The 26,590-nt window shown below is 39.4% G+C and overlaps 1 protein-coding gene across 2 annotated transcripts in view; it reads right to left on the bottom strand.

Moving 5' to 3' along the window:
- PCSK1 (proprotein convertase subtilisin/kexin type 1) overlaps positions 1–26,590 on the bottom strand; it is a 69,456-nt gene that overhangs the window by 18,730 nt on the left and 24,136 nt on the right. For both annotated transcript variants that reach the window (XM_075593322.1, XM_075593319.1), the window contains exons 3-10: positions 23,723–23,833; positions 15,181–15,327; positions 14,175–14,251; positions 11,184–11,272; positions 8,679–8,851; positions 7,701–7,913; positions 4,811–4,911; positions 2,608–2,841 (exon numbers count right to left, since the gene is read on the bottom strand). In XM_075593322.1, coding sequence (XP_075449437.1) covers positions 2,608–2,841; positions 4,811–4,911; positions 7,701–7,913; positions 8,679–8,851; positions 11,184–11,272; positions 14,175–14,251; positions 15,181–15,327; positions 23,723–23,746 — 1,058 coding nt within the window. In that variant the 5' untranslated portion in view covers positions 23,747–23,833. The remainder of the gene's footprint in view (positions 1–2,607; positions 2,842–4,810; positions 4,912–7,700; positions 7,914–8,678; positions 8,852–11,183; positions 11,273–14,174; positions 14,252–15,180; positions 15,328–23,722; positions 23,834–26,590) is intronic.

The following is a 26,590-nucleotide window of genomic DNA, read 5'->3' on the forward strand; positions in this document are numbered from 1 at the left end:
ACTGGGGGCCCTTCTGACGTTTCTGCTCCGGAACCCCCTGGTTCTTCACAGCCTTGGATTTCCAAGCCATTTTGCGTGGCGAGCCACGTACCAATAATTTCTCTACCACCACTCTCATATCCTAAGTTTGTTCTCGCCAATGAACTGCTGGTTTACGGATCCCTTTCTCGCCTAAAACAGTTTAGGAATAATTCCATGTCTCCGAGACCAATGAGTGCCCACGAGTCTCTGGACCACAACTCTACTCTCCATCTTAGACAATTTCGGAACAATTCCAGGTCCCTCAACTCTAGTAGTGGTTATGTTCATCCGGAGTTTTAACCTGAAGGGGGGGGGGGGTACTGTAAGAAATCCACACCTCGGTTTACTACTTACCTTGCCTTGCAGACCTGTGCAGTCCTGGAACACTCCCTCTGGTATCTCCAGCAGCTGTGCTAGCTATGACTGCAGCCCCAGCATGGGATCAGTCATTAGAGCAATGCTGTCACACGCCCCTTCTGCTATTGGTTCGCTGACCTTTAAATACTGCATTCCCACAATGCTTCTCTGCCGAGCATAATTCCCTATGGATGTTACATGTGTTCTGCCACAAGCCATCTGGCTTGTCTCCTGTGTTACTAATGATTTCGCTATGCTCTAGTTCCTAGTTCTCGTCTCTAGTTCCTGGTTCCGGTAGCCTGCTGTTTCTCGATGCAGAGGCCTGTGTTCCTGTTCCCAAAGGCTTGCTGCTTCTCTTTACGCAGAGGCCTGAGTTCTGCCTGCCTGGATTCTGCAACCTGCTGCACTCACCCCTAGCAGAGGTTACTTTTGGTATCCAGTGGCCTGCTGCTCTTTCCCTTCGCAGTGGCCAGCTTGGGACTTCTGTGCTGAAGCACTGGTTTACCAGTGCTGCCTGGCGGTGTGCCCACTCCGGTCAACCTTCTCCTTGCTGAGACCGGTACCATGGGCCGCAGACGCCATTCACGCAGAACCCGCTCCCGCCCTGCAGCTATTACGCTGAAGCGGGGTCTACTTGACTACCTGTTGCCAAAACTCCGCCTGGATAACGTTTACCCTGATGTCTCCAATCCTGACCCTTTCTCGTCCACTGACTATGCTGCCCTCTCCAGTCCCGACCCTGCTATGTACGACTACGAACTGCGCAATCCGGAGCCGACTACGTGGTCTCAGGTTGGTGATTATATAACCCCACCGCAGCCCCGCGGTCCGGTCCTGGTTTGTGGTGAGCACAACCATGACATTAGCGAAGTATATAGAATAGGTCCCAATATCTTCCAATGCCTTAGGAGTTCTGAAAGAGAACTGGCCATACTGTACATACATGTGGAAAAAATACAAAAACTCTGCACTCCTTTCCAAATTGGCTTACAATTATTGGTGAAATTATACATTTTTGATCCTAAGTCTTTTTCAACAAAAGAGTTATTTGGTTGCATCTTTTGATCCCAAAAAAAGTTGAACTCCATATTGCAGGGAGTTGTATTTCCGTTTTATGCTAGTTTTAAGAAAAGAAGTGGAGTTTACTTTATGTGGTTGGCAAGCTCAATTCATTTTTTTGATCAAAAGATGCAATCAAATAACTAATTTGTTACAAAAAGACTTAGGATAAAAGAAATGTACCATATGTTTTATAATGTATCAATATTAAAACAAGTTGGAGAGGGCAATTTATTATACTTTGAAATAATTCAGTGTAGGGAAGGCATAAACTGTACAATTCATAGTAAAAACATTTCACAAGCACCGGCGTAACTATGGTTACTACAGCATTTATAACTAGCTTGTCATGGACTACATCAGATGACATTTTTTTCTTAATGTATTGAGCGTGTGTAAGTTAAATAGATATAATGAGAGTCTCTATTCTTATTTAGTCAATATACAAACAATATACTGTAGAAATAGCCATTCAGCACCATACTTATTTAGCAGACTGTGCACAACACATTAACAATATATATTTTTTAATAGTACATTTAATCTTAATTAAAAGTAACAGTAAAGGCCATAAACACCAATATTTAGGAATAGCCCTTTAGAATTCTCAAACATTCACTGGATGCCAGTATCTGCATTGTTGTTGTTGCAAAGCTCAACCTTTTCGTTGCAGTTGTAATACTACAGTAAATGTATTGTACTTATAGAGCATAATTGTACGTTTTTACATATACCTGTATTAGCATAGCTATCTAACTGCATCACTAGTAAAATAGTCCTAGAAATCTCTTTTTTTTAGAATGTAATTTTAACATATTTACATAGGATACACATTCGCAAAATGTTTTCAGGAAAGAAAATTGAAGGAGGGTTGTTGGTAATTAAATGTAGCCTACTGCGATGTGACATAATAGTCCTATAATGTTCATAATGATAACCCTTTCAGTGACCAAGAGGCTAGCTGTGCATTGTGCTTCAATGCTCGCTTGCCCTTGTGGCAGCAGATTGGTTAATATGATCAAAATCCTGTTATACAATAGTGAGACTGGTCTGAAATTAGTTACCTACAGTACAACGATTCTATTAATTTTATTTATATTTTCACTCAGAAATAACACATCAATTATTTTTTTTTTAAATTAAAGTGTTATTTTTTAATTAACATCTTACCTTGGTTTGAAATCATTGTCCTTAACGATACACTCTTTCTTTTCTGGAACTCCTTTCCAGGTTTTAGGGTCAGCTAAATCCACAAGTGCTTTTGCATTGAGAAGTCCGAATCCAAACCTGCTATTCACCATTAAACCTGCTCCATTCTTCTTCCAGCCTGGATTATTGGCCAGTGGGTCATACTCAGATGTCCAAACCACCAGGTGCTGCATATCCCTCCAAGTAAGATTAGGGCTAATGAAAAAATACATGTTGCTTTAGGATAACATTTCCTATGTTTATTGTATTGGCTAAAGAGCTAGTAGTGTACTGTATGATTGAGGTTAGTCATAGTTCAGGGTACATACATGTATTCATGCATACATATACAAATAAATAAATAGTTGCTTTGCCCTTTTCTTCTGTATAGAATTCTCTATTCAGAAAGGTGAAAAGTGTTAAGAGGAAATCGTTAAATAATATCTAGATCAACAGCATTATTCACATATTGAAAAATGTGGTTGCTCTCAGGCCCGATAAGTACCTATAACCTGCTATTCAGGACAGCCACTCTACTGTAGCAGCAAGCCTAACAGCTGCTGGATAGCTCCTCTGCCACAGCATACTTTTAAGCTCTTCTACTCACTGATCACACGTGTTGCCAATCAGCCTCGTGGACACTTCCCCTGGCTTCCTTTATAAGTGAATCACTTCAATTTCCTGGTTGCCAGATCAATGTTCTTTGCCTTTGCATCCAGCCTTACTATCAGAGCATTTATCCATCTGACTTGCTTGCTGCCTGCATGCCTATGCTCCTGACCTCTGCCTGCTCTGAACCTGGCCTGCCTGACTGCGTTCTTGCCTTCTGCCTGCTCTGACCCCAGCCTGTTATACCATTATCCTGTCAGCCCTGACTTCAGCTGGCCTGACCTTTACTTCTGCCTCGTCCAATGTACTGTATGTGTCTATCTATCCTGCCTTGCAACAGCTCTGTGATGCCAAGCTGCCTCTATGGCAACACTCTGGGATCCACCCCATTCTGCTGCTATGGAGATCCATTCCCTGCCATTGAACCCACCTTCATCAGTGCCTTACCTGCAGAGCAGTTGCCTGTCTATGGGTTTTGGAAGTCTTTGTCCCTTTGTTTAACAGTACAGACACATATCATGCAAGAATAAACTTAATGACCCATTAATGTTTGTGACTAAAGAGTATTTAATAATAGAAGAGGTCAACTATTGTTTATTATATGCTTTATATGGTTTGCACATGCTATCCATTAATCTGTGATAGCCCTCCAACCTGCACAATCACATAGAAACTCCCATTGAAGTCAATTACATTTCCATACAATATTCCCCGATCTACCCTATCGCAGTTTAATTCAGTGTAGTAAAAGCATAAACTTTACAAGCAACAGTAAAAGAAAGTGCCCAAGTTTCCCAGCTGCAAGTTCAGTATAACACTAGCCAAAACAATAGCAATATATTTTTCTCTTTAATAAACTTCATACCTTCTTTATGTCTTTCTTATGTTGATTTATTTTCTTTGTTTTCCCCAAATTCACCCTCTTATAGATCCATCCTTTGCTATACTACAAAGTTAAGAAACTCATAGCAGCATTTAGATGCTGCAGCAGTACTCTTTACACGACTTATGTATAGTGATACAGCTTTATATACAGTACAACAACAAAAATTTATCAAATCATGTTATAATCTATCTATCTATCTATCTATCTATCTATCTATCTATCTATCTATCTATCTATCTATCTATCTATCTATCTATCTGTGTGTATATGTGTGTGTATGTGTGTATGTATGTACAGTATGTATGTATGTATGTATGTATGTGTACCGTGTTAGCCGAGCAAATGTTAGGTTTCAGTCACAGATAACATTCCTACAGTATTTGCACTGTTTGTAAGTTTAACCTTGCCTGCTTTATTCAATGTACCATCGCCGGAAGAAGAGATCATCAGAGTGTATCTCGAAAGCTCGCACAAATAAAAGCATTTCGTTAGCCACAGAACGGTATCGTTTATTCATTTTTTATTTTATATATATTATATAGTTATAATTTATATTATTTTACTCTGTAAAGCTCTTTAAATAGTTGTATACAGTATATGTTTTAATGTGTTGAGGGAAGATCTACAAATATAGTTCATCCAGTGTTTAGTATAAACATTACCATTAGATTTTGCATAGGTAGCACTTACTTATTTTCAAGGGCAAGAGCAAAGATCCCAGCTGCCAGAGGAGCTGAAGCTGATGTCCCAGTGTGGGTCTCGGTGCAATCATTGAATAGATCAGCGCTGATCTACAGTAAATCATGACAAAAAACAGAATTCATATAAATATGTCTCACTTTTTTCCGCTTGTCTGTATTATCTTGATCCACCATCTCTGGTAAATGTCATGGATTGTTCTCTGAGGGATATTTAGATGGAGAAGAGAAGCAACATTGTCTTGCTCCATAGAGAATTTCATAGTACACCATCACCAAATGAGCAGACAAGTGGATTACAACCAATGCTATCTGAACTGCGAGCAAAAGAACTAAAGTAATGCACATTTAAAGATGAGTAGTTTTATTTAATTGGCAACATAAAATTGCATACATTCTTACACTTAAATGGTAACATAGACATTGGTTTAAAACTGAAATATCTTCTAAAGAATATTTTATGTGAGAGATTATGTGTAAGTGTTCACTTTTGTGTCCTTTGAAATAATTCTTATTCCTGGTGTCCTAACTGAATTATTGTTATTTAGGAGATACTAAAACAGCTCAACCCCTTTATAGCGCGATCCGCTATAACGCGGATTCGCTTATAACGCGGTTTGAGCATGGGCCCCGAATTTAAAAAAAAAAAAAAAAAAAAACATTTTTTAAAGGTTTTATTTTGCACACACACTGCACACACTCATTGCACACTGCCTACATTCACAGCACACTGCCTACATTCACAGCACACTGCACACACTCACAGCACACTGCACACACTCACAGCACACTGCACACACTCACAGCACACAGCACACTGCATACACTCACAGAACACTGCACACACTCACAGCACACTGCACACACTCACAGCACACTGCACACACACACACACACACACTGACACATACACAGCACACTGCACACTGCACACTGCATACACTCACAGTACACTGCATACAGTCACAGCAAAGTGCATACACTCACAGCACACTGCATATATACACTGTACACACTCACAGCACACTGCACACACTCACAGCACACTGCACACACTCACAGCACACTGCACACTGCACACACTCACAGCACACTGCACACACTTAAAGCACACTACATACACTCACAGCACACTGCACACACTCACAGCACACTGCACACACACACACACACACACTCACAGCACACTGCACAGCACACTGCATACACTCATATCACACTGCACACACTCACAGCACACTGCACACACTCACAGTACACTGCACACACTCACAGCACACTGCACACACTCACAGCACACTGCATACACTCACAACACACTGTATACACTCACAGCACACTGTATACACTCACAGCACACTGCACACTGCACACACACACACACACACTCACAGCACACTGCACACTGCACACACACACACTGACACACACAGCACACTGCACAGCACACACTCACAGCACACTGCACACACTCACAGCACACTGCATAAATTCACAGCACACTGCATACACTCACAGTACACTGCACACACTCACAGCACACTGCACACACTCATAGCACACTGCACACACTCACAGCACTCTACACATACTCACAGCACAATCACTCACACACTGACACACTGACACACTGACACACTGACACACACACAGTCTCACACAGTCAAATATACAAACACACACACACACAGAGAGAGACACACTGTCTCTTTAAGGGAGCTTGCTCTCGCATGACGGAAGCAGAAGCAGGAAGCAGAGACAGGGAGAAGAGCTGCCAGATGCCGGGTAAATTCAGTGTGCTGTTGCCGCTGCACCACCGGGTCTGGGAACGCTGGGAGAGTTCTCAGCTTTCCCCCTCCGGCAGACACAGTACCACCACAAAAAAAATTGAATTTTTTTTTTTTTTTGGCCGCCTTTTTTTTTCCGCGACCCCGTTTATAACGCGGTGGTTGCGGGTGGCCCCTGAGGACCGCGCTATAACGGGGTTAAGCTGTATAAGGGGTTACTAAACAGCTTTTACATAATAATAATAATTTCAAAAATAAATCTTAGACAGCGGTTTCTCACTCTGTAATGAAGGCAGAAAAGGATTGTTCCTTTTCAAGCATAAAATGTGCTTTCTGAATGAATGTACAATACAGAATCATATTTTGCTCTGTGCTACTAAATGCATGATACCAGATGGCAAAAAAGTTGTTAGGTGAATCAGCACAAATAAAATCCAAGAAGAAAATAACAATGCATTACACTTGATGAGAAGCGTGTGTACTTTTTATACAGTAATCATTCCCATTTATGTAGACTAACAGAAACAAGTGGGAGCTGATATTTATAGTCCTTTACGTTCATTCAGACACAATGTCTAAAGCACTGGTAATCAATCTTATTTCTCTCGAGGCACCCCTATCCATAATGCTTAGTTGCTGATGCACGCCTACAATAGTGCAAACAACGCCACACATGGGATTGACCACCACACACACACACACACACACACACACACACACACACACACACACACACACACACACACACACACACACACACACACACACTCTCACACACACACTCTCACACACACACACACACACACACACACACACACACACACACACACACACACACACACACACACACACACACACACACACACACACACACACACACACACACGACAGAATGTTACACTCACACACAAATAAGGCAGACAGTCACAGGAAAAACAAGCAGGGCAGGTCAGACACAGAAAAATAAATAGGACAGACAGGCAGACATGGCTGCAATTCAGTAAATCGGCCCCATAATATAGAATATACTAGCACATAATTCTTTTCAGCACCTGTACAGATTAAAATATAAATATATATATATATAGCGCTTACAATTCTCTGGTCAGTGTAATCTCCGCTGCTGTATGCTGTAGCCAATGTGGACGAGCATTTCTCGGCATACCAGGGAGACAGTCCTTGCTGGGACGCGCTGCTGATGGAGATGGTGTAAATGCTATCTGTGTATCCATCACAATCACAATTATCACCTTGACGACCGCCGTTCCCAGAAGCCCAGACGTAGATGGAACCTTTTCCGTTTCGTCCCTATAGATACGATTGTTCCCGTTAAGAAATTGGTTGTACAAAATGTACAAAATGACTATTTTACTAGAAACTACTGTTTTAGAACTTTTCAGAGCAATATGTGTGGGTCATCAAAAACATAATTGTAATTATAACCCCTATTTTCTAGTTAATCAATTGTTTTGTGCCTTAATTGTTTGAGCACTCTATGTTTGAGCACAGTATGTTTATTGTATTATTATTTTTTATATATTATATAATTGTTTGAGCACAGTATGTTTATTGTATTATTATTTTTTATATATTATATAATTGTTTGAGCACAGTATGTTTATTGTATTATTAATTTTTTACATATTATATAATTGTTTGAGCACAGTATGTTTATTGTATTGAAATTGCACTTATTTATTTTTACAAGGCCCACATAGTGCAAATCAATCTGTACACAGGGTTATCAAAAACACTGGTACAGAGTTACAGTATGTTGGGACAGAAGGCCAACACAAAGGTAAGTGCTCCTAAAATAAATAAGGTTGATACCTGTATAAGTCTAAATATATTTTTCAGGAGCCTCTATACTGTAAGTTTTGAATGTGTTCATTTATAGCTTTATTTTTTAAAGTGTCCAAATACTAGCATGCAAAGTAACTGTCTTTTTACCATGGCTATAGTTTTTCCATAACCGCAGCAAACGTACAACGTGAATGTGGGGGAAACTACTTCAATGATTTCTCAACCCTGGCTAATTGTTTTGCAGAATGTAATTTTCAGTAAGTGCCTCACCTGTTGAATCCCATACGCAAAAGCCTTTTGTGCCAATTTTCCAGGCCCTTCTACAGTTTTACCATCATCATTAGGTCCCCAGCTAGCACTATAAATGTCAACATGTTGTGGATTAAATCCGATTGAACTTGCTTCAATTGCATCTGTTATGACACCATCTAACATCCGAATGCCTTAAAGCAAAACATAGCAGTAATCAGTGCAGGAATTGTAATTTATGTGCAATAATATTTTTGTTTTTAAAACAACACTAGGACAATAACATTCAATTCATTAAATTGTAACAGAGAAAAGTATTACAGTTTTACTTCAATGGTGCAAAAGGGCAAATTGTACTAAACTAAATAAAAGCTTTGATAAAGTAACACCCTCCACTACAATTTTTACTAAGCTTAATGGCTAACGTCATAAAGAACAAAGATTGTTATAGATGCTAATTCCTCCTTTGCAAACTGACTCAGTAAACAAGGCTTGCATCTCCCACATCAATATTTATCACATGGGAAATCAACAATACGCAGATGGTGCACTTTATTTGTATTTCGCATTAAATCACATTCTTTATTAAGACACATTTGTCACAGTCAAGTGTGCCATCTGCATATTGCTGTTACTATTCTAATAAGAGGGATCCCTTTATTGTGAGTGAAGATGGTTCACTGGCTACTGCAAATCAGCCAAACGTTGGCATTTCCTTATCAGTAATTAATATGCAAATTATAAAAATGTTGTCTGACATATTTGTCTGCCTTGATAGGAATTTAATAACGGAACCCTGAAATTGAGGGGCATATTGATTTACTTTTGTGAATTTATTATTGAATAAGCATTTTTTGGTGAAAAACTGTGAATTAAACTGCAATGCAAACCAGCACAGATTTGTTTATATTTTATTGTGGGAGTCTGATATATCTCGTTGTCAGATTCCTAAGACTCATATAGTATTATCATGGCAAAGGTGTATATTACATACATTGTATCCTTTCTCATCAACGAGCGAAACAACAAGCTTCTGTTTGTAAATGGGTACTTGTGTGTTGGTGCATGCACTGTGTTCATGGATCAAAACATCCTGTACAAAAAAAATCCTGTTTTCTCTAAATCACACCTCCCAAAATGTTTGGTCTAACAACCACCCTAAGCAATATACAAAAAATAGAATTCCCAGAACCCCATGCAAAACTATAATTTCTCAAGTAAACAAGATTTATAATGCAATGCATAACAGTGAGTTGGTAAATGTTGATTTAATTTGTCTTTATCCTTAAAATAGTTTTATTTACGTGTTTCCGTAATTATTTTTTGTAATAATTATGTTGACTTGGAATTGAAGGAGTAAAAAGGGACATGTCTAAGCTTTTCTGGTCTGGCAATTTAGATAGCACAGATGTTGTTAATGTCACTATCCAGTGTAATACCACAACAAATTCTACATTTTCCTAATGATTTAAGTTTAAAGTTGGAATTTTAGAATACTGTACATTTTACCAAAACATAGAGTATAACACCAAACCGGCCAATGGCTCTATGGAAACTATTATTGTACATCATATTCATGCATACTGTATTTATGCTGATATCCCTGCAGCACACCTTTAATAAGGTTATGAATAGCAAAGTGGATAAATACATTTTGGTGTGGTTAAGGAAATCTGCCATATATTTCACTCATTGAATTACAACCACAGGAAGCACTATAAAAGTTTCAGAAGATTCTGCCTAACATATGTGTTCTTAGAATACTCTCAATTTATGGATATTTGTGGGAATTACATTTTGAACAGAAAGTTCCTTCATTTGGTTTCTATTTACTGTTGTCAGTTGGGCAGATTCACAGACTTGAACATCTTAAATGTATTTCTGCAGATTTCAGAAAATGGCACACCAAATTATTGGAAACCCATGCTCATAAAAGAGGTCTCCAAAAATACCGTATGTATCCGTGTTGGGATTGCACGTTGCCATGCATTTAAATTTCCCAGTTGGAAGACCAGGGCAAAACTTGAGCTAAAAAAAACCACTCCAGGTTTGTCAAAGAAAAAAGTCCATTGGGAGCTATGGGATATTTACATTAATAAGTGCAGATTTGCCTCAGTTTTCATGCACCTCTCCTACATATCTATGGCTCATTTTTATGTTTCATGGTTTAATAGGGCACAATAACTACCAAAAAGTCAAAGCACGGGTATGGACATAAGACTAAGATGCAGAAGAATTAAAAGAGGACATTAGGTCAGATTGTTTGGGGGGCACGGGGGCATTTAAAGCCAGATTCAAGTTAAAAGATTTTTCTCTTATGAGAAAGTATTAATAATTGTATATTTTATTTTATATTTTATACCAGCTCATTCATTTTGCGTGCTCTCATATTCTTTTTTTTTTTATGAACACATACATGTTAATTTTTAGGATGGCACATAGGATTTCAAGACATTTCAGAAGTATTTATTTGTATTTCACAGATTTATAATGTAAACAATATTTTAATATATGTATTTATTTTACCTCCAACCTTGGCAGTGTATGCAACTCCAACCCCACATTTCTTGTTGTTGGCAATCATTGCAACTTCTCCAGCACATCTAGTACCATGTCTACAAATATACAAATATAAATACATATCTGAGAACAAATTAAAATGAACATTCATTATGAAAGTACAGAGGATAAGTAGAATAGCTATAGACTTTCAATAACTTACATTTGTACAGTACGTGCATTAAAGATATTATATTAAAGTAGGATTACATGGGATACATCATCCAATATTATTGTATGTATGCTCATTAATAGAGAAATATTTGCGCAGACAACATTTTATTAAAATGTAATATTTTATTTATAAAATGTTTTACCAGGAAGTAACAATGTAAAGGGGTTTTGGCTGCACACCACAATATAATAAATACATACAGTTTACCGGTGCTGCTGGTTCAAGGAAGTACCTGCCAGGCAAATTCCAATGTACACTGAGGAAAAAAGAGAGATCCAGCGCTCCACGGATTTCAAGATAAATGAATTTATTGTGCCACACGACGTTTCGACCAACAGGTCTTTTTCAAGTGATTAGGCAAGTGCCTAATCACTTGAAAAAGACCTGTTGGTCGAAACGTCGTGTGGCACAATAAATTCATTTATCTTGAAATCCGTGGAGCGCTGGATCTCTCTTTTTTACCAGGAAGTAAGACATTGAGAGTTACTTCTCGTTTTCAAGAAAGTCCAGGGCACAGAGTTATAACAACACATGGTTACATTAAATGAAGAAGTTTTTTCACAGATATTTCATGGACATGTATCTGAATGTCTCTCTGCGATATCATCCTGTATGGCCCTCTGCCGACTTAAACTTAACATGTCAAAAACAGAGCTCCTCATATTTCATCCCAAACCTGGCCCTACTACCCCCTTCCACATTACTGTTGGAAGTTCTGTCATACACCCTGAAAATGTGTATATAAGGGGGGACTCCATTTTGATTGCTGGATAACCATTTTTCTATAACTATTCTGTACTAACATTTAAGTCTCAGGAACTAACCACATGCTATATGCCATACGTAATTGTGCTGTCCAGGCAGTCTGAGAAAGTGACCTGACCTATCACCTACTTATCGCTAGCTGAACTGTATTTGTTCAGACTTATTTTGCCCTATAGAAAACAGGAACTTGTCTTCAGCCATATTGGGCATAAGTTACACAAGAATGCATTACACAACATGCTGACATTTCCTTAACGGCCTCCTAACTCTGTATTGAGCCCCTTTCCCAGACCATAAACTGTCTAACTGTCATTTTGCTGAGATAGACAGACTGTGAAGTAAAAGGGGAAGTATGTTCTCATATCTGTGTTTTTTCTATGCTCAAGTTTGCTATATAAACTGGCTGTAGACCTTCAATAAATGAGAGAACAGTTTTTGACAAAGCTTCACTGGTTGTCTGACTCAATTACTGTCTTCTCCCGAGCTCGTCCGCCATTTTGTTTTCCCAGATCATCAGCGCTATAAGAGTGGGCTAAATCCTCCGGAGGTTTGGAAGTCATCCCGAGTCGGGCAGTCGGTGTATTTTCACGCTAAGACGTTGGAGAATACAAGGGCACATTTTCACACCCAGTAGCCCAAGAATACAGCCTAGGAGTCACACTCAACTCCTCTCTCACATTCTCCTCACACATTCAAAATGTATCTAAAACAATATTACAAAGATACGCCCTTTCCTCTGTTGCTCGACTGCTAAAACTCTGACTTAAGCCCTCATTCTCTCCCGTCTCGATTACTGTACCCTCCTGCTGTCCAGCCTTCCTGCCTATCACCTGTATCCCCTACAATCTATCTTAAACGCTGCTGCCAGAATCACTCTACTCTTTCCTAAATCTGTCTCAGCATCTCACCTGCTGAAATCCCTCTCCTGGCTTCCTATCAAATCCCTCATCTCACACTCAATTCTCCTCCTCAGTTTTTAAAGCTTTACACTCTTCTGCCCCTCCCTACATCTCAGCCCTAATTTCTCGCTATGCACCATCCCGACTCTTGCGTTCTGCTCAAGGATGTTTTCTCTCTACCTCCTTTGTATCTAAAGCCCTCTCCTGCCTTAAACCTTTCTCACTGACTGCCCCGCACCTCTGGAATGCCCTTCCCCTCAATATCAGAGTAGCACCCACTCTATCCACTTTTATGACCCACCTTAAAACACACCTGCTTAACGAAGCATATGAGTAGCTCTGTGGCTAATACTATACACATGATACAGGCGCACTTACCAGAATGCCCTCTTACTGTCTCTGTATGTTCTTCCTACCTACCAATTATATTGTAAGCTCTTCGGAGCAAGGACTCCTTTTCCTATATGTTACTTTTATGTCTGAAGCACTTATTCCAATGATCTGTTATTTGTATTATTTGTTATTTATATGATTGTCGTGTGTGTTACTACTGTGAAGCGCTATGTACATTAATGGTGCTATACTGCTGCGGCCGAGTTTATTCGAGCATTTGCCCTTTCTCGGCCGCAGCAGTAACCTGGCGCGTGCCGGAGGGTGCCGGGCGCGCGCCAAAGCAGCGGAACAGCGCCCTCCGATCGGGGCGCTCTCCCTACCGCTGCCGGGTCCGCCGGGTCCCCCGGAACCCCCCCCTCCCTCGGGGAGCCCTGGACGTGCGTGCAGGGGGCGCTGACACCCGATGACGCGTGACCGCGCATCAGTGACGCGCGGCACGCCGAGGGAGTGGGGCTAGCAAGCCGGGGCATCCCCCGGCTTGCGGAACTAGCCCTGCTCGAATAAATCGTGTCGGTAGTGTATAAATAAAGACATACATACAAACAAAAAAGTACTTACTGTAAGTATACAGTAACATACTGTATGTAATGCACAGAACCACAATCTCTAAGCATACTGTATATATCATTACCGACCTGTAGGAGTAAGTTTTACTGTTATTTACACACTTGTATGTGTCCAATAATATGCATTTGCACTCACTGTGAAATATAGTAGCATACTCACTTGTTCTCCTTTGTAATATCATATCTGGGGAAGGGGTCATTGTCATCATCATTGAAATCATAACTCGCATGAGGATCCTGAAAAACATAGCACAAACACATATATATATATATATATATATATATATATATATATATATATATATATATATATATATATGTATATATATATATATATATATATATATATATATATACACACATATATATAATACATGCAAAAAAACAAGCTGCATGCAAAACCATATGTGCAAAAGGATACCTCTTAGGATCATAATAACATATTGTAATACCCACAACCTTGCCATATAGATAAGAAGGGCATTATACCCCTTATGTAAAGAGTCTGTGTATGTTTTTTCATTTTGTTTCTTTTATAAGTATACCCTTTTTGTGTTCATTTTTTATTTCCCATGTTTTTAATAAAGTGGAAAAAATAATCAGGCTTGTTCTTATGTAGAAAAAAAGCCCTGTAGAAAATCTATGCATTTTAAAATCTCCAGAACAGTAGCATAAACATCATGTCAGGCAAAATGCTGTAGAAATGTTGCTTTGTTTTCTTTGTCAAACAGTGAATGAATGGTATTCCTATTATATTTCACAGAGGGCAACGTAACTATATGCAAATAATTATATATAATATATATATATATATATATATATAGAGAGAGAGAGAGAGAGAGAGAGAGAGAGAGAGAGAGAGAGAGAGAGAGAGAGAGAGAGAGAGAGAGAGAGAGAGAGAGAGAGAGAGAGAGAGAGAGAGAGAGAGAGAGAGAGAGAGAGAGAGAGAGAGAGAGAGAGAGAGAGACCACTAATTAAAATGTATTACATTTAGTTTGAATGGTTTTTTTTTTCAAAGTAAGAAGTTGCATTATAAAAAATTAAATAATTTAATAGTCAATAATATAATCGTTCATGCTTTAACTGAACAATGGTGCTAAGCATGAGGTTTGATTTTGCTATACATTTGACACTGAGATCTTTAGATATGCAATATATGAACTTACATAATTGGCATAAATATCAGTATGGTTCCATTCCAGGCCATCATCAAGTATTGTTACGACAACGCCTTTGCCTGTAATTCCTTTCCTCCACACTGGAATGACATGGAGGTCCAGCTTAGGTAACGATGGATTAATTCTTGTATCTTGCTAGAAATAAAAAGCAAACTATATGTATTGTGCACTGACACATATTATTAAATGTATTTCTTCCAGGCTTCAAAGAAAGCAACACAAATATATCTAGACAGTTAGTAATGTATAATAAAGTTAACTAAAATAATGTACCTAGCTTCTTTGCTTACCAAACAGTATGTTTCTGAGAACATGGGTACAGTATGTCTGAAATCATCCAGTCTTCAATACACTGTATTTAATAAGCGGTGCCTTTAGACACCTATCAGACCTTTTCAGTCAATGGGCAGTAACGTGAAGTGATTTATAAAATAGCACAGTTTAAGAAATAGAACCCTTAGGGGCCTATACACTAGGTTCATAAACAAAGGGCCTCATGCAGAGAGCATAGAATTTTAAAAATGGCGAATTTCATAAAAAGTAGCTTTTTTGGAGAGTTTTATTCTCCATATGCAGAAAAGTGCGAATTCTGCTATGTTTAACATGGATGCGTGTGGCGAGTTTAAATTGGCGAGATGCGCGCTTCAGAAACGTGTAAAAACAAATTCGCGCCTTTTTTTTCCCCTTTACTATAGGCGGCGAGCGCCATCTTGCCATATTTTCGTGGCGCGGCAAAAATGCGAGAATCGCGCCTTTTTTTGGCGCGAACAGCCGCTACTTGCCGTTCGCACCTCTCTGCATTCGGAGAGTTTTAAAAATGGCGCGATGGAGGTTCTCGCCAGCCGCGAGGCGAGTTTTAAACATAGAAATAAAAAAATGGCGCGTTTTTCGCAACTCGCCATTTTATGCCGTTTTCTGAGGGAAATTGAACAAAAAATGGCGAGTTTTGAAATAACGATGCTCTCTGCATGAGGCCCAAAATTACCAGGCCATTTAAATCACCGTTTTTATGAGCGTTGCTATCACGGTATTCAGAAAGCCTTCATTACCTGTCATAGCAAAATTCACAAAACGGGTGATTAGCTGGTGATCTGATGAACAACCCTCTGAAAAGGCCTAACCCGGCGAGTTGTATCTGCTGCAGAGAGAGCTGCTCTGAGAGAGCCGTCTCTCCCTGTGCAAATATCGCCCGAATTTATGTGCATACATTTTAATTTTGTTAATAGTTTAGATGAGCAGGGGGTCTCCTGAGCTGAACAGCATTGGTTTCAGCCTCAGGGACCCGCTACTTCCCGAGATACAGGCCCTGTTATGGGGTGCCGGTATCTCCTGTGCATTTTATTCCCATGGTCATGTGACGCGGACATTTAAATGCATAGGAGATACTGGCCCCCCATAACGGGGCCTGTATCTCGGAAGTAGGGGGTCCCTGAGGCTATCCGCTATAGTAATGCAGTTTACTGTAAATGCATTTTTATTGCATAGGATTCATGCCAGGGGTCTCTGGTGCTAATATTAATGGATATCAGCTCCAGAGATTCCCGGCATCAATCCTATGCAGAAAAAATGCATTTCTTTTCTAAGTCCCATCTCGCTGCTTCTCTGCAGGTTTCCAACACGTTTACGCCAACTTTTTCTGGCGTGTGGATTTTGTGATAAAATCACCATTCTAGAGCGGCGATAGGCGTTCATAGCCTAATCACTGCTGCTAGAATTGCACGTTTATGAACATGCCGAAAAGCGGCGATAAGTGGCTTATCACCGCTGCCTCAGTGATTTTTTTTATGAGCAATTTTTTTTTTAGTGATTCAGGGCCTCATTCAGAAAGCGTTCATAAGCCACTTATCAAGCACTTATCACCCAAAATGCCTACTGCTATTCAGTAAGTAGTGATAAGTGGGTAATAAAAGACTGAATTGCTCAAAAAAAATTGGTCATAAGAAAAATCACAGAGGCAGCGGTGATAAGCCACTTATCACCACTTTTCGGTATGTTCATAAACTTGTGCAATTCTAGTAGCAGTGATTTGGCTATAAACACCTATCACCGCTCTTGAATGGTGATATTATCACAAAATTCTCACGCCAGAAAAAGTTGGCTTAAAGGTGTTGGAAACCTGCAGAGAAGCGGCGAGATGGGACTTAGAAAAAAAATGCATTTTTCCTGCATAGGATTGATGCCGGGAATCTCTGGAGCTGATATCCATTAATATTAGCACCAGAGACCCCTGGCATGAATCCTATGCAATAAAAATGCATTTACAGTAAACTTCATTACCATAGCGGATAGCCTCAGGGACATCCTACTTCCCGAGATACAGGCCCCGTTATGGGGGGCCAGTATCTCCTATGCATTTAAATGTCCGCGTCATGTGACCATGGGAATAAAATGCATAGGAGATACCGGCACCCCATAACGGGGCCTGTATCTCGGGAAGTAGGGGGTTCATGAGGCTGAAACCAATGCTGTTCAGCTCAGGAGACCCCCTGCACATCTACACTATTAACAAAATTAAAATTTATGCACATAAATTTCGGGCGATATTTGCACAGGGAGAGACGGCTCTCTCAGAGCAGCTCTCTCTGCAGCAGATACAACTCGCCGGGTAAGGCCTTTTCAGAGGGTCGTTCATCAGATCACCGGCTTATCAACCGTTTTGTGAATTTTGCAATGACAGGTAATGAAGGCTTTCTGAATACCGTGATAGCAACGCTCATAAAAAGGGTGATTTAAATGGTCCGGTGATTTTTTTTATGAACCTTCTCTGAATGAGGCCCTCAGTCTTTTATCACCCACTTATCACCGCTTACTGAATAGCAGTAGGAATTTTGGGCGATAAGTGCTTGATAAGTGGCTTATGAACGCTTATTGCATAGGCCCCTTAATGTTTATAAAGGATTGGCACTTCCACTAGTGTTTCGGTTATGGGACTGGTTTCAGTTCTTTGTTTTTGGCAAAACATGATTTGTTTAAGTTCATTAGGACTTAGATTAAGATCTAATAATATTTTAGGTTTGAAATATGTGAAATATGCGAATCCTCACAAACTTTTTTCACCACTGTATTCATACAGTATATATATATATATATAAATATGGAGGGACAAGAAACTGACATGTTGTGGACAGAGTAGTATGGGGAAGAGTGCTCTAACCTTCTTCTGTAGGGTCTACAGGGTTAAAATACAGCTAAAAGGCATCCACAATAAATGAAGCATCAGACAGCTGCAGTAACCCCTGCAGTCCATACAGCTGGACCAGAGGAGTTAGGAACCCAACAAAGGGGTATTTTAGGGGATGATATTTGATAAAGAGGGTCCCTATGCCCCTTCAACCTTTGATCTCCCCTCTGAGCCACAGAGGGCATCAGATGGTCAGGAGGAGGGACTGAATCCGAATTGGAGGCAGAAATGTATTTTGGTTCGTTTCTGTCCTGGATTCGGATTCTAGATACAAACTGGGGTCCCTATTTTTCTGAATTGCGAGTGTCTTGGACAGTTGGGTTAAGGAGATCCAGAACCTCCAAGTTCATGGGTTTTTGGATTTTGAATCCGTGAATGTGTCCGATCTTAATGTTTATGTTCATTTTGTGTGGCACTGTGTCTTAAAAGCAACATAATAGCTCCAGGTTGATCTGCCACTTAACAGATAAGATGGAGTATGCAGTAATAAAAGCAAAGCAAAGTCAGGCCTCTCATCATTTGAGAAATCCTTGTAGTGCTTAAGTGTTAGGAATGTTACCACATTAACACCCATACTATTAAGCTGGACATGGATTGTCTCTCTGTTGCCGGTCAGCTCAAATACATAAATATTAAGGGTGGACACTTACGCTTTTGCTGGTATTTATTTATTTTTTAAATATTTTGTGTTTTGGTTTTGTTGGAACTTAATGTTTTTGTATTTTTTTTTCAATTATGAAGACAATCTCAAAAAAGGCAGAAATCTGTTTTATACCTTTCAACATTAAAAAAAAAAAACCTCAAACAGGCTCGGAAAATGAGCCTTTCTTGGATTTTGGTTTGAATTTTGCCCATCCTTAATTAAAATGTCTACAGTTGTATCTGCTATACTGTACATCATTACATATATTTTACAGCCAGTGGCCTGAAATGTATTGCGGTTTATTAGAATTTGTCCTCATGCCATTGTTTTGAAACTTGAAGACTTTGTAATATTAAATATAAGATTGTGTACTTCTGAAGAAATGATAATAGATTGCAGAATGTGCTTAGCCTTGAGTACACAAACAAACCCGAATAAGAATCCTGTTTTTTTAATTGGACGTGTGAGCAGTTGAAATAAAGTGTGTAAAGTTTCACACTTATACATATCATCTACAAGTCATTCCACAACATCATTAGGAAATGTAAAATAGCTTTAGACTACATTTTTAATGCATCTTCATTACTATACATTTAAATCAATAATAGGCCCCTTTGCACTCCTATGCTACAATATTCTATGACCTCTTGGTTATAACATCTCTTTTGCATTCATGCAGCATTTTGGCTTGATAAACGATGACCATAAACTATTACTTTTGTAAATGTTTATATATCCATGGCTAGTCCTGGCTATCTTTCTGCCTCCCTGTCACGTAAGCCCTAGTAGCTACAGGCAGTGACAGGCTATCCTGTGGGTTTACCCCCCTTATGCTGCCTCTCTGAGTGACAGGGTTGGAGGTGAACTGAGTCTGTGTACAGCCAATCATGGTGCAGACTCTGTGCCCTCCCCCTCTGTGCCTTAGGGAGGAAGTGTTCCAAATTGTATGGATTCCAGCTCAGCCCCTCCTGGGGTTGAGACGTGCCTTCAGCTCCTCCTGGAGCTGAGTGCAGCCCGAGATCTGTGCAGAGCACAAGCCCTCAATATTGCAAGAAGGCCAGCACCATCCATAGTTCTGGGACCCATTCTAAAATATGATGCGTGCGCTGTAATACCAACTGCAGTGGCTGCTTCAATATAGAATCCGTTTTATATACCCCTGCCTAAGTAACAGACTATTGGGTAGGGGTATGAGAGAGAAGTCTGTCATGGTGGGGACTGCCTCCAGGATCCTGGAGTCTGCAATGACTGGAGGCGCTGACACAACAAAAAGAACCTGAAGGATCAACAAAAGCCTGTCCTGTTTCCCCTTACCATTGCGGAAGCTCATCTCTCCTGGACCCTCACAGGTAACAAGCACCAATACACCTGTAGCTTTGGCAAGATCTCCCAGAGAAGGGAAGCAGCGCTACATTTAAATAACTATAGTAGTTTAACAAAGCTATCAAAGTGTTATATCCAGAGTTTTCCTAATCAACATACATCATTTTGTTTGTGACACTACAAAATAGTCCTCAGCACACCAAGTGAAACAAAATCTCACAGGTATATCAATGTATTCCCACAGCTAGAATAACAAAGCAAGCACAATAAAAAATAAGAATATTTAATTAACAACACATCAAAGTTCATCAAGTAAAAATAAAATAAAGTGGAGAGTACAGCAAATCCGGCTCAATAAACAAGGCACAATCATCAAAAGGTACAAAACAACCAAGCAAATAAGCTGAAACAGATCATGGTATATGAAAACCAAGCTATCACAAATGAGTATCGAGATGTATGATACTAATCCCCCACCTAAGGCCGTGATTATACAGGAAGAAGCATGCAGCGCCGTGCACCTGAATAACAACTTTAAAAAAAAAACGAATAGCAGCGCACATACCTGCTGCGGCGTGTGCCGCGTGGAACTGCAGGGCGGCTGTCTCCTTGCGCGATATGCAGATTTGTTCTTGGCTGGCAAAAGCTGTGTCACGTGAGCGGTTCCAGCCAATGAGGGAAAACCGCTCACAGTCACGCCTCTCCTTGCCTGCTCTCCACCGGCTCCCTGGTATAATCACTATGCTGCTCGGCGGCAGCACTGGGTGACGCCACAGAATAGTGCTGCCGCCTTGCAGCGTTTGGTATAATTGAGCCCTTAAATACCAGAGAGCAGAGGAAAAAAAAGTGCATGGGATATATAGTAATCCAAAAAGGGAACAGAAAAATGGGGGGCACAGGTATTCACAGAGGGAGAAGACACTAACAGGAAAAAAAAACAAAGAACAAAACATGTTGTAATCAAGGGCACTGCATCTCTTTTGTTCTTGTGTTTTTTCCATTAGTGTCTTCTTATGTATAGGTAGGGGATTAGTTTCATACACTGTACATCTGGATACTCGTTTGGGATAGCTTTGTTTTCATATATTTTCATATACCATTATCGGTTTGAGTTTATTTGCTTGGTTGTTATGCCTTTCTTGATTGTGCCTAGTTTATTGAGCTGGATGTGCTGTACATTCCACTTTATTTTATTTGAACTTGATGATGTTTTGTTAATTAAATATTCTTATTTTTACTGTGCTTGCTATAGTGTTATTCTAGCTGCGGGAATATATTGATATCCCTGTGAAATTTTGTTTAATTTAGAGTGCTGAGAACTATTTTGTAGTGTTGAATACTGTAGTATTTAGGGATTATGGATTCCTTTTAGTCCATATGTACTGTACCTGTTTCTACTGTTACTCTTTACTTACTTATGGGTAGTGCTTTTTGTTTTTATTTGTATAATTGTGTTTGTGCATACAATATAGGGATTATGGAGTTTGTGTTTCTGCTTTGCTTTTTTTCGACCCCAATAAAATATTTGTAACACCCCCCTTGCCTTGGGCCACTCTGAGCGGAGTCAGACTCTATCCTAGGGTTATAACAGTTGACTGGTGCAGATGGTATAAAGAGCTACCGACACTTAAATACAGAAGACATTGGTTATGGCACACTTCTTACTGATTCAGAAGTGTCAGTTGTAGGTTTTACTTCTTGGCTGGTGTAGGAAGGGTACACCAATATAATTTCTCTTGTGGGAAACCCCCCGACATATTGCCTGGCAAGGGTGCAGTTCTTAGATGTTAGATTGGTTGCAACAAGAAAAATTAATTTATTTTTCTTGTTGCAATTTATCCCTTATTTCCCTACTTGCACCTGTGTCCCCATACATGCCCTCTAATTAAGCCGAAGCGAGAGTTCTATCCCCATCTTTCCCCCTCTTTCCTACATTTAAATATGTTAGATTGGTTAGCAGAAGAGGTTGAGCTATTGGTTGTACCAGGCAATTTCATAAGGATAAAAGGCAGAGGCTCGCTCTCTCTTACTCTGATCTCTAACTACTGTATGTCCTGTCCTGCAACCCAGTGCTCTTCAAATCCAATAGAGTTTATCTCTAGTTCTTGCACTTCCAAGAACACTTTGGCTCTCTGGAAATTATTTCAGGATCTTCTTCTTTCCCTGCAGTGGACAGCAGAACACTTGTCTGGTTGCTTTATTCTGGACTAACTCCCAAGTTGTTCTATATACAACATAACATGCCTTTTTATACACTCTCTTTAGACCACCCCTTACATTCCAATTGGCCAGAGGAAGTATTTTAAAGAAGTGGAAAGGAACCCCTTAAATACACAGGACCTCTACACATAAATCCTAGAAGTATCATCAGGGTCACTACGATTGACACAACTTCTTTTGAACATGATACAGAGATTCATTAATACACTGAAATACTGTATTAGATAGCGTACAATTGAAAACATTGAGCACACATTATATAGTGCCCTCAACTCTAGATGTTGCATTTTACAGCAGTAACAAGCTCACATTCCTTTAACTCCTTCAATGCTGGGAGGGCGGCAATGTAATACTTTCTTGAACACAATGCCATCAATCACTGTCATTTTACCTTTAATTATAAACCATTCTTAAAATTATGGGTAGTTAACTACAAAACAATGTTTTGCAGGCCCTTTTGATAGAGAAACATGACTGAGTATTTTTTTTATTACAAATCGTTGATAAACTTTGCTTCATGGCACACATTTTATGCTAAATTAGGTAAGCAGACAATATTTGCTATTTTCTTGCATGTGACTTTTTAAGCAATTCAAAGCAAACATTTTTGACATTTTAGCCTGTAGCCCATTCTAATGAGAACAGCATACTGTACTGTATATCTGCAAAAAGGTTTTTACAGTGTTATCAATGTAACTGCAAAGGTGTAGCTTTTCAAACTTGATGAATGAAAAGTACTTAAAAAAAATTTGTAACTTACATTTTATTTAATTTCAGTACAGCATACATCTAAATCATTACATCACTTGTTTGGGTGTAACAACAAATAAAATCAAATAATGTACTTTCATTTTAAAGAACAGCCCAGGAGCAAAACATATTGGAGTTGTTTCTAACTTAAAAACAATTATTTAGGCAACTCCTTCTGCACAATTTGGTACATTTTTTTAATGTAAAGGCATGTTTTAAAGCTTTTCAATTACCGCCTACAGTATAAACAATAAATGCTCTGTTAGTGGATTATTGGGTGTTAATTATGAACCGACTAAAGAACGTTGTAACAATTCCAAAATTGCAGCTATACTACAGTCCTTAGAAATTACATACATTTTATAGCTCATTTTTTTTTAAGTACTAGAGCTAAAGTGAAAAATAGCACTTACCAGATACCATTGCCGACTCCACATTGGATCATTAAAAAGACTTTCTGTATCTTCTCTGAAGGTTGAACGCTTGCTTCTCTGTTTTTCATACTGCTGCTCTGCCCACGACACCTACAATTATATTTACTATTATAAATCATTGTTTAAAAATATATGTAACTTATTAAAGCAACATCTTTTTGGAAAAAATGATTTTAATTCATTAAAAAGTTTTTAATCGAATCTCGCTACAATTCTTTGATTTAGTTAACTTCCTTAAATGTGACCGTCGAAACAGGCAAAGTGCATTCAAGTCATTCAGAAAGTGCTTATGCATACATCTGTCAAACCTACTCAAAAAGGTTGACACTAGACATTTGTGAATAATTCATATTAATCATATGAAACAGAATCTGTTGGAATGAGCTATTTTGTTTTTGAAATGTAAAAACAATGATGGCATATTTCAAAAAATCTCCGGATAGGTTTTGTATGTAGTTCAGTATGCCTACAAATATAATTGTCTTTCTATGTGACTTGGACATAAGAACAACGATTTTGTAGGCTAGAGAGACAGTTTTAGGCCCACATTCTCAGAGTTGCATATAATGAGATATACAAAGGCCATTGTTTTTGCATATATTTAGCTTTTCGGATACTGTATGTGTTAACCTTAGGAAAAATGATGTAATTGATGATTTTGATAACTGCCCATTATTTGTACTGAGTTAACGGAACTGTATGGATCTGTGCCGTGAAAAGAGATTGTTCCCTCTTATACAACTGAACCTATTGTTTTACCTTCAAAGCATTGCTCCATTTGCAATAAGCATTGCTCCATTTGCAATAAGCTATAATGAAAACTGATTAAAAAAACAACCCCAATTCAAATTCAGTTGTGTTCTGACAAACATTTTCAGGTAATTGTATAAAATTGTAATATTATTTCAGGACCTGTTTGCACATCTTTAGTTAAAACCAGTAGATATCTCAATATACATGTCTAGTTAAAAAAAGAAAGCATACATGCAAATGTATATAATCTATTTGAATTTATGGGAGATTTTAAACTCGTAATATCTACAACACATTCAAATGCTTTTAATCCCTTAAAATGTTTTAAAAAAACCTCACGGGCTGCCATGGCGGGCAAGCATACAGAAAACCCCCTCTCTCATACTCTCCTAACTTCCTTATCCTCCTGCTTACCGACACTGCCAGAGAGGACACACATAGAAGTGGTGTCCAATATACAATCTACAGTATGGAGGAACAGAAATACGGGTGCTCTCTGCCTGATCCCTATGCCCAGAAATGCCACACTCAATGGTTAGAACACTATCTCTGGCCTCCCGGTCTGTCCAGTCAGAACCATCTTATGCAATGCCAGATTTACTAGGAGCAAGGCAGCTATTATAGCTAACTCTAATGAATCATCAAACCTAGCATTTTTCACAGAGACATGGTTAGATAAAAATGCAGTACTCATTTTAGAAGCTGCTTAAGGCCTTCTCAGTGGGATTCATTTGAGTGTGTTGCTACAGTTGTGGGGTTTAGAGTTCTTCTCATCTACCATCTACCTGGAGACAGAAAGATATTAATGTTTGTCATGGGAGACCAGGCATTTACACCTTTATACCGGGATCATAACACCGAGCAAAACGAGTTGAAATAAATTGCGGTTTATTCACTTAAAATAGGCAAATATAGTGAAACACAAAAAACACGAGAAAGACACACTTAATGGGAGTCTGGGCTACAAAACTAGACCTTTCCCAGTTGAAATGAATGAAAAACCAAAGTCTTTAATTGACCGGGACTTGGGCTGAAATGTCCTGGAACTGAAATTGGCATGAAGTTCCTTACGCAACCGCTTTCTTTCTTCCTGAGGTGCTGAAATCCCTTGACCGCGAGTTAGTTCCAAACGTTCTGGAACTATTTTCGGCTTGCAATCCTAGCCGTGACCGCTACGTTCAATTCTCAGAAATTGGCCGCAAAAAGTGGGACTCAGAAAATATTCTGCCTTGAAATTTCTGAAGCCAGCTCGCTGCTATTTCTCTGAGAGAATCTTTTGGTACATTCAAATTTACCACTGATGTTCTACTGTAGCACTTAGAATCTGCTCTCCGGATTGGCTGAGGGTTTCTTATAGTATTTCAGAGTTCATTCATGTAATAGTACAGCCAATCCGAGTGTGAGAAACTGCCTACCAGACAATCAGAGCGATGCCAGTCTTCTGAAGCCGGGCAAGTGAATCTTCTGAATCAGCCAAGGGCATGTGCAAGCTTGCCACCTCAGCCACTTGGTATTCAGAAGCCACCCGCTGGTTTAGGCTACTCAAAATCTGGGAAGGTAAATGGTAGTCCCAAGGACTTCCATTCATCCCAGGACATGGGTGCTCCAGCCTAAACCTCCTGCCCAAATGTTCTTCACACTTCTGGCATCCTCTGGCTTTCATGTCCGATGTCTGAGTAGGCATGCTGGCACCAAACTGGTAGCCCAGTGACTCACTCAGAACATCGGCCCGAAAAGACCCAGCTCATTAAGCTGCACAAGCATATATGTACTTTAAATACCATGTTTAATAAACCATACATTTGATACTTTCCTAAGTCTTATGGTTATCCGGAATAGAATACGAAGTTTGCACTTTAGTCCTTACTAGCCATATTCCCCGCACACTATAACTAGACTTAGACTTTAAAACTCCTCACAATTGTATCTATGGTTGGAGCACCCCATAACCCCTAAACAGGGTTCTGGGTGACCTGGGCATTAACTGGGCATCCCCCTTAACCTAGGGACCCTTGACCGTTCCAGGGATACCTCCCATCCCTATGCCCCATTTACATTTCTGGTCTGTGCTGAAGCAGGGAATCCTAGCAGTTA

Source organism: Ascaphus truei, chromosome 1 (assembly GCF_040206685.1).
Source record: "Ascaphus truei isolate aAscTru1 chromosome 1, aAscTru1.hap1, whole genome shotgun sequence".
Classification (NCBI taxonomy): domain Eukaryota; kingdom Metazoa; phylum Chordata; class Amphibia; order Anura; family Ascaphidae; genus Ascaphus; species Ascaphus truei.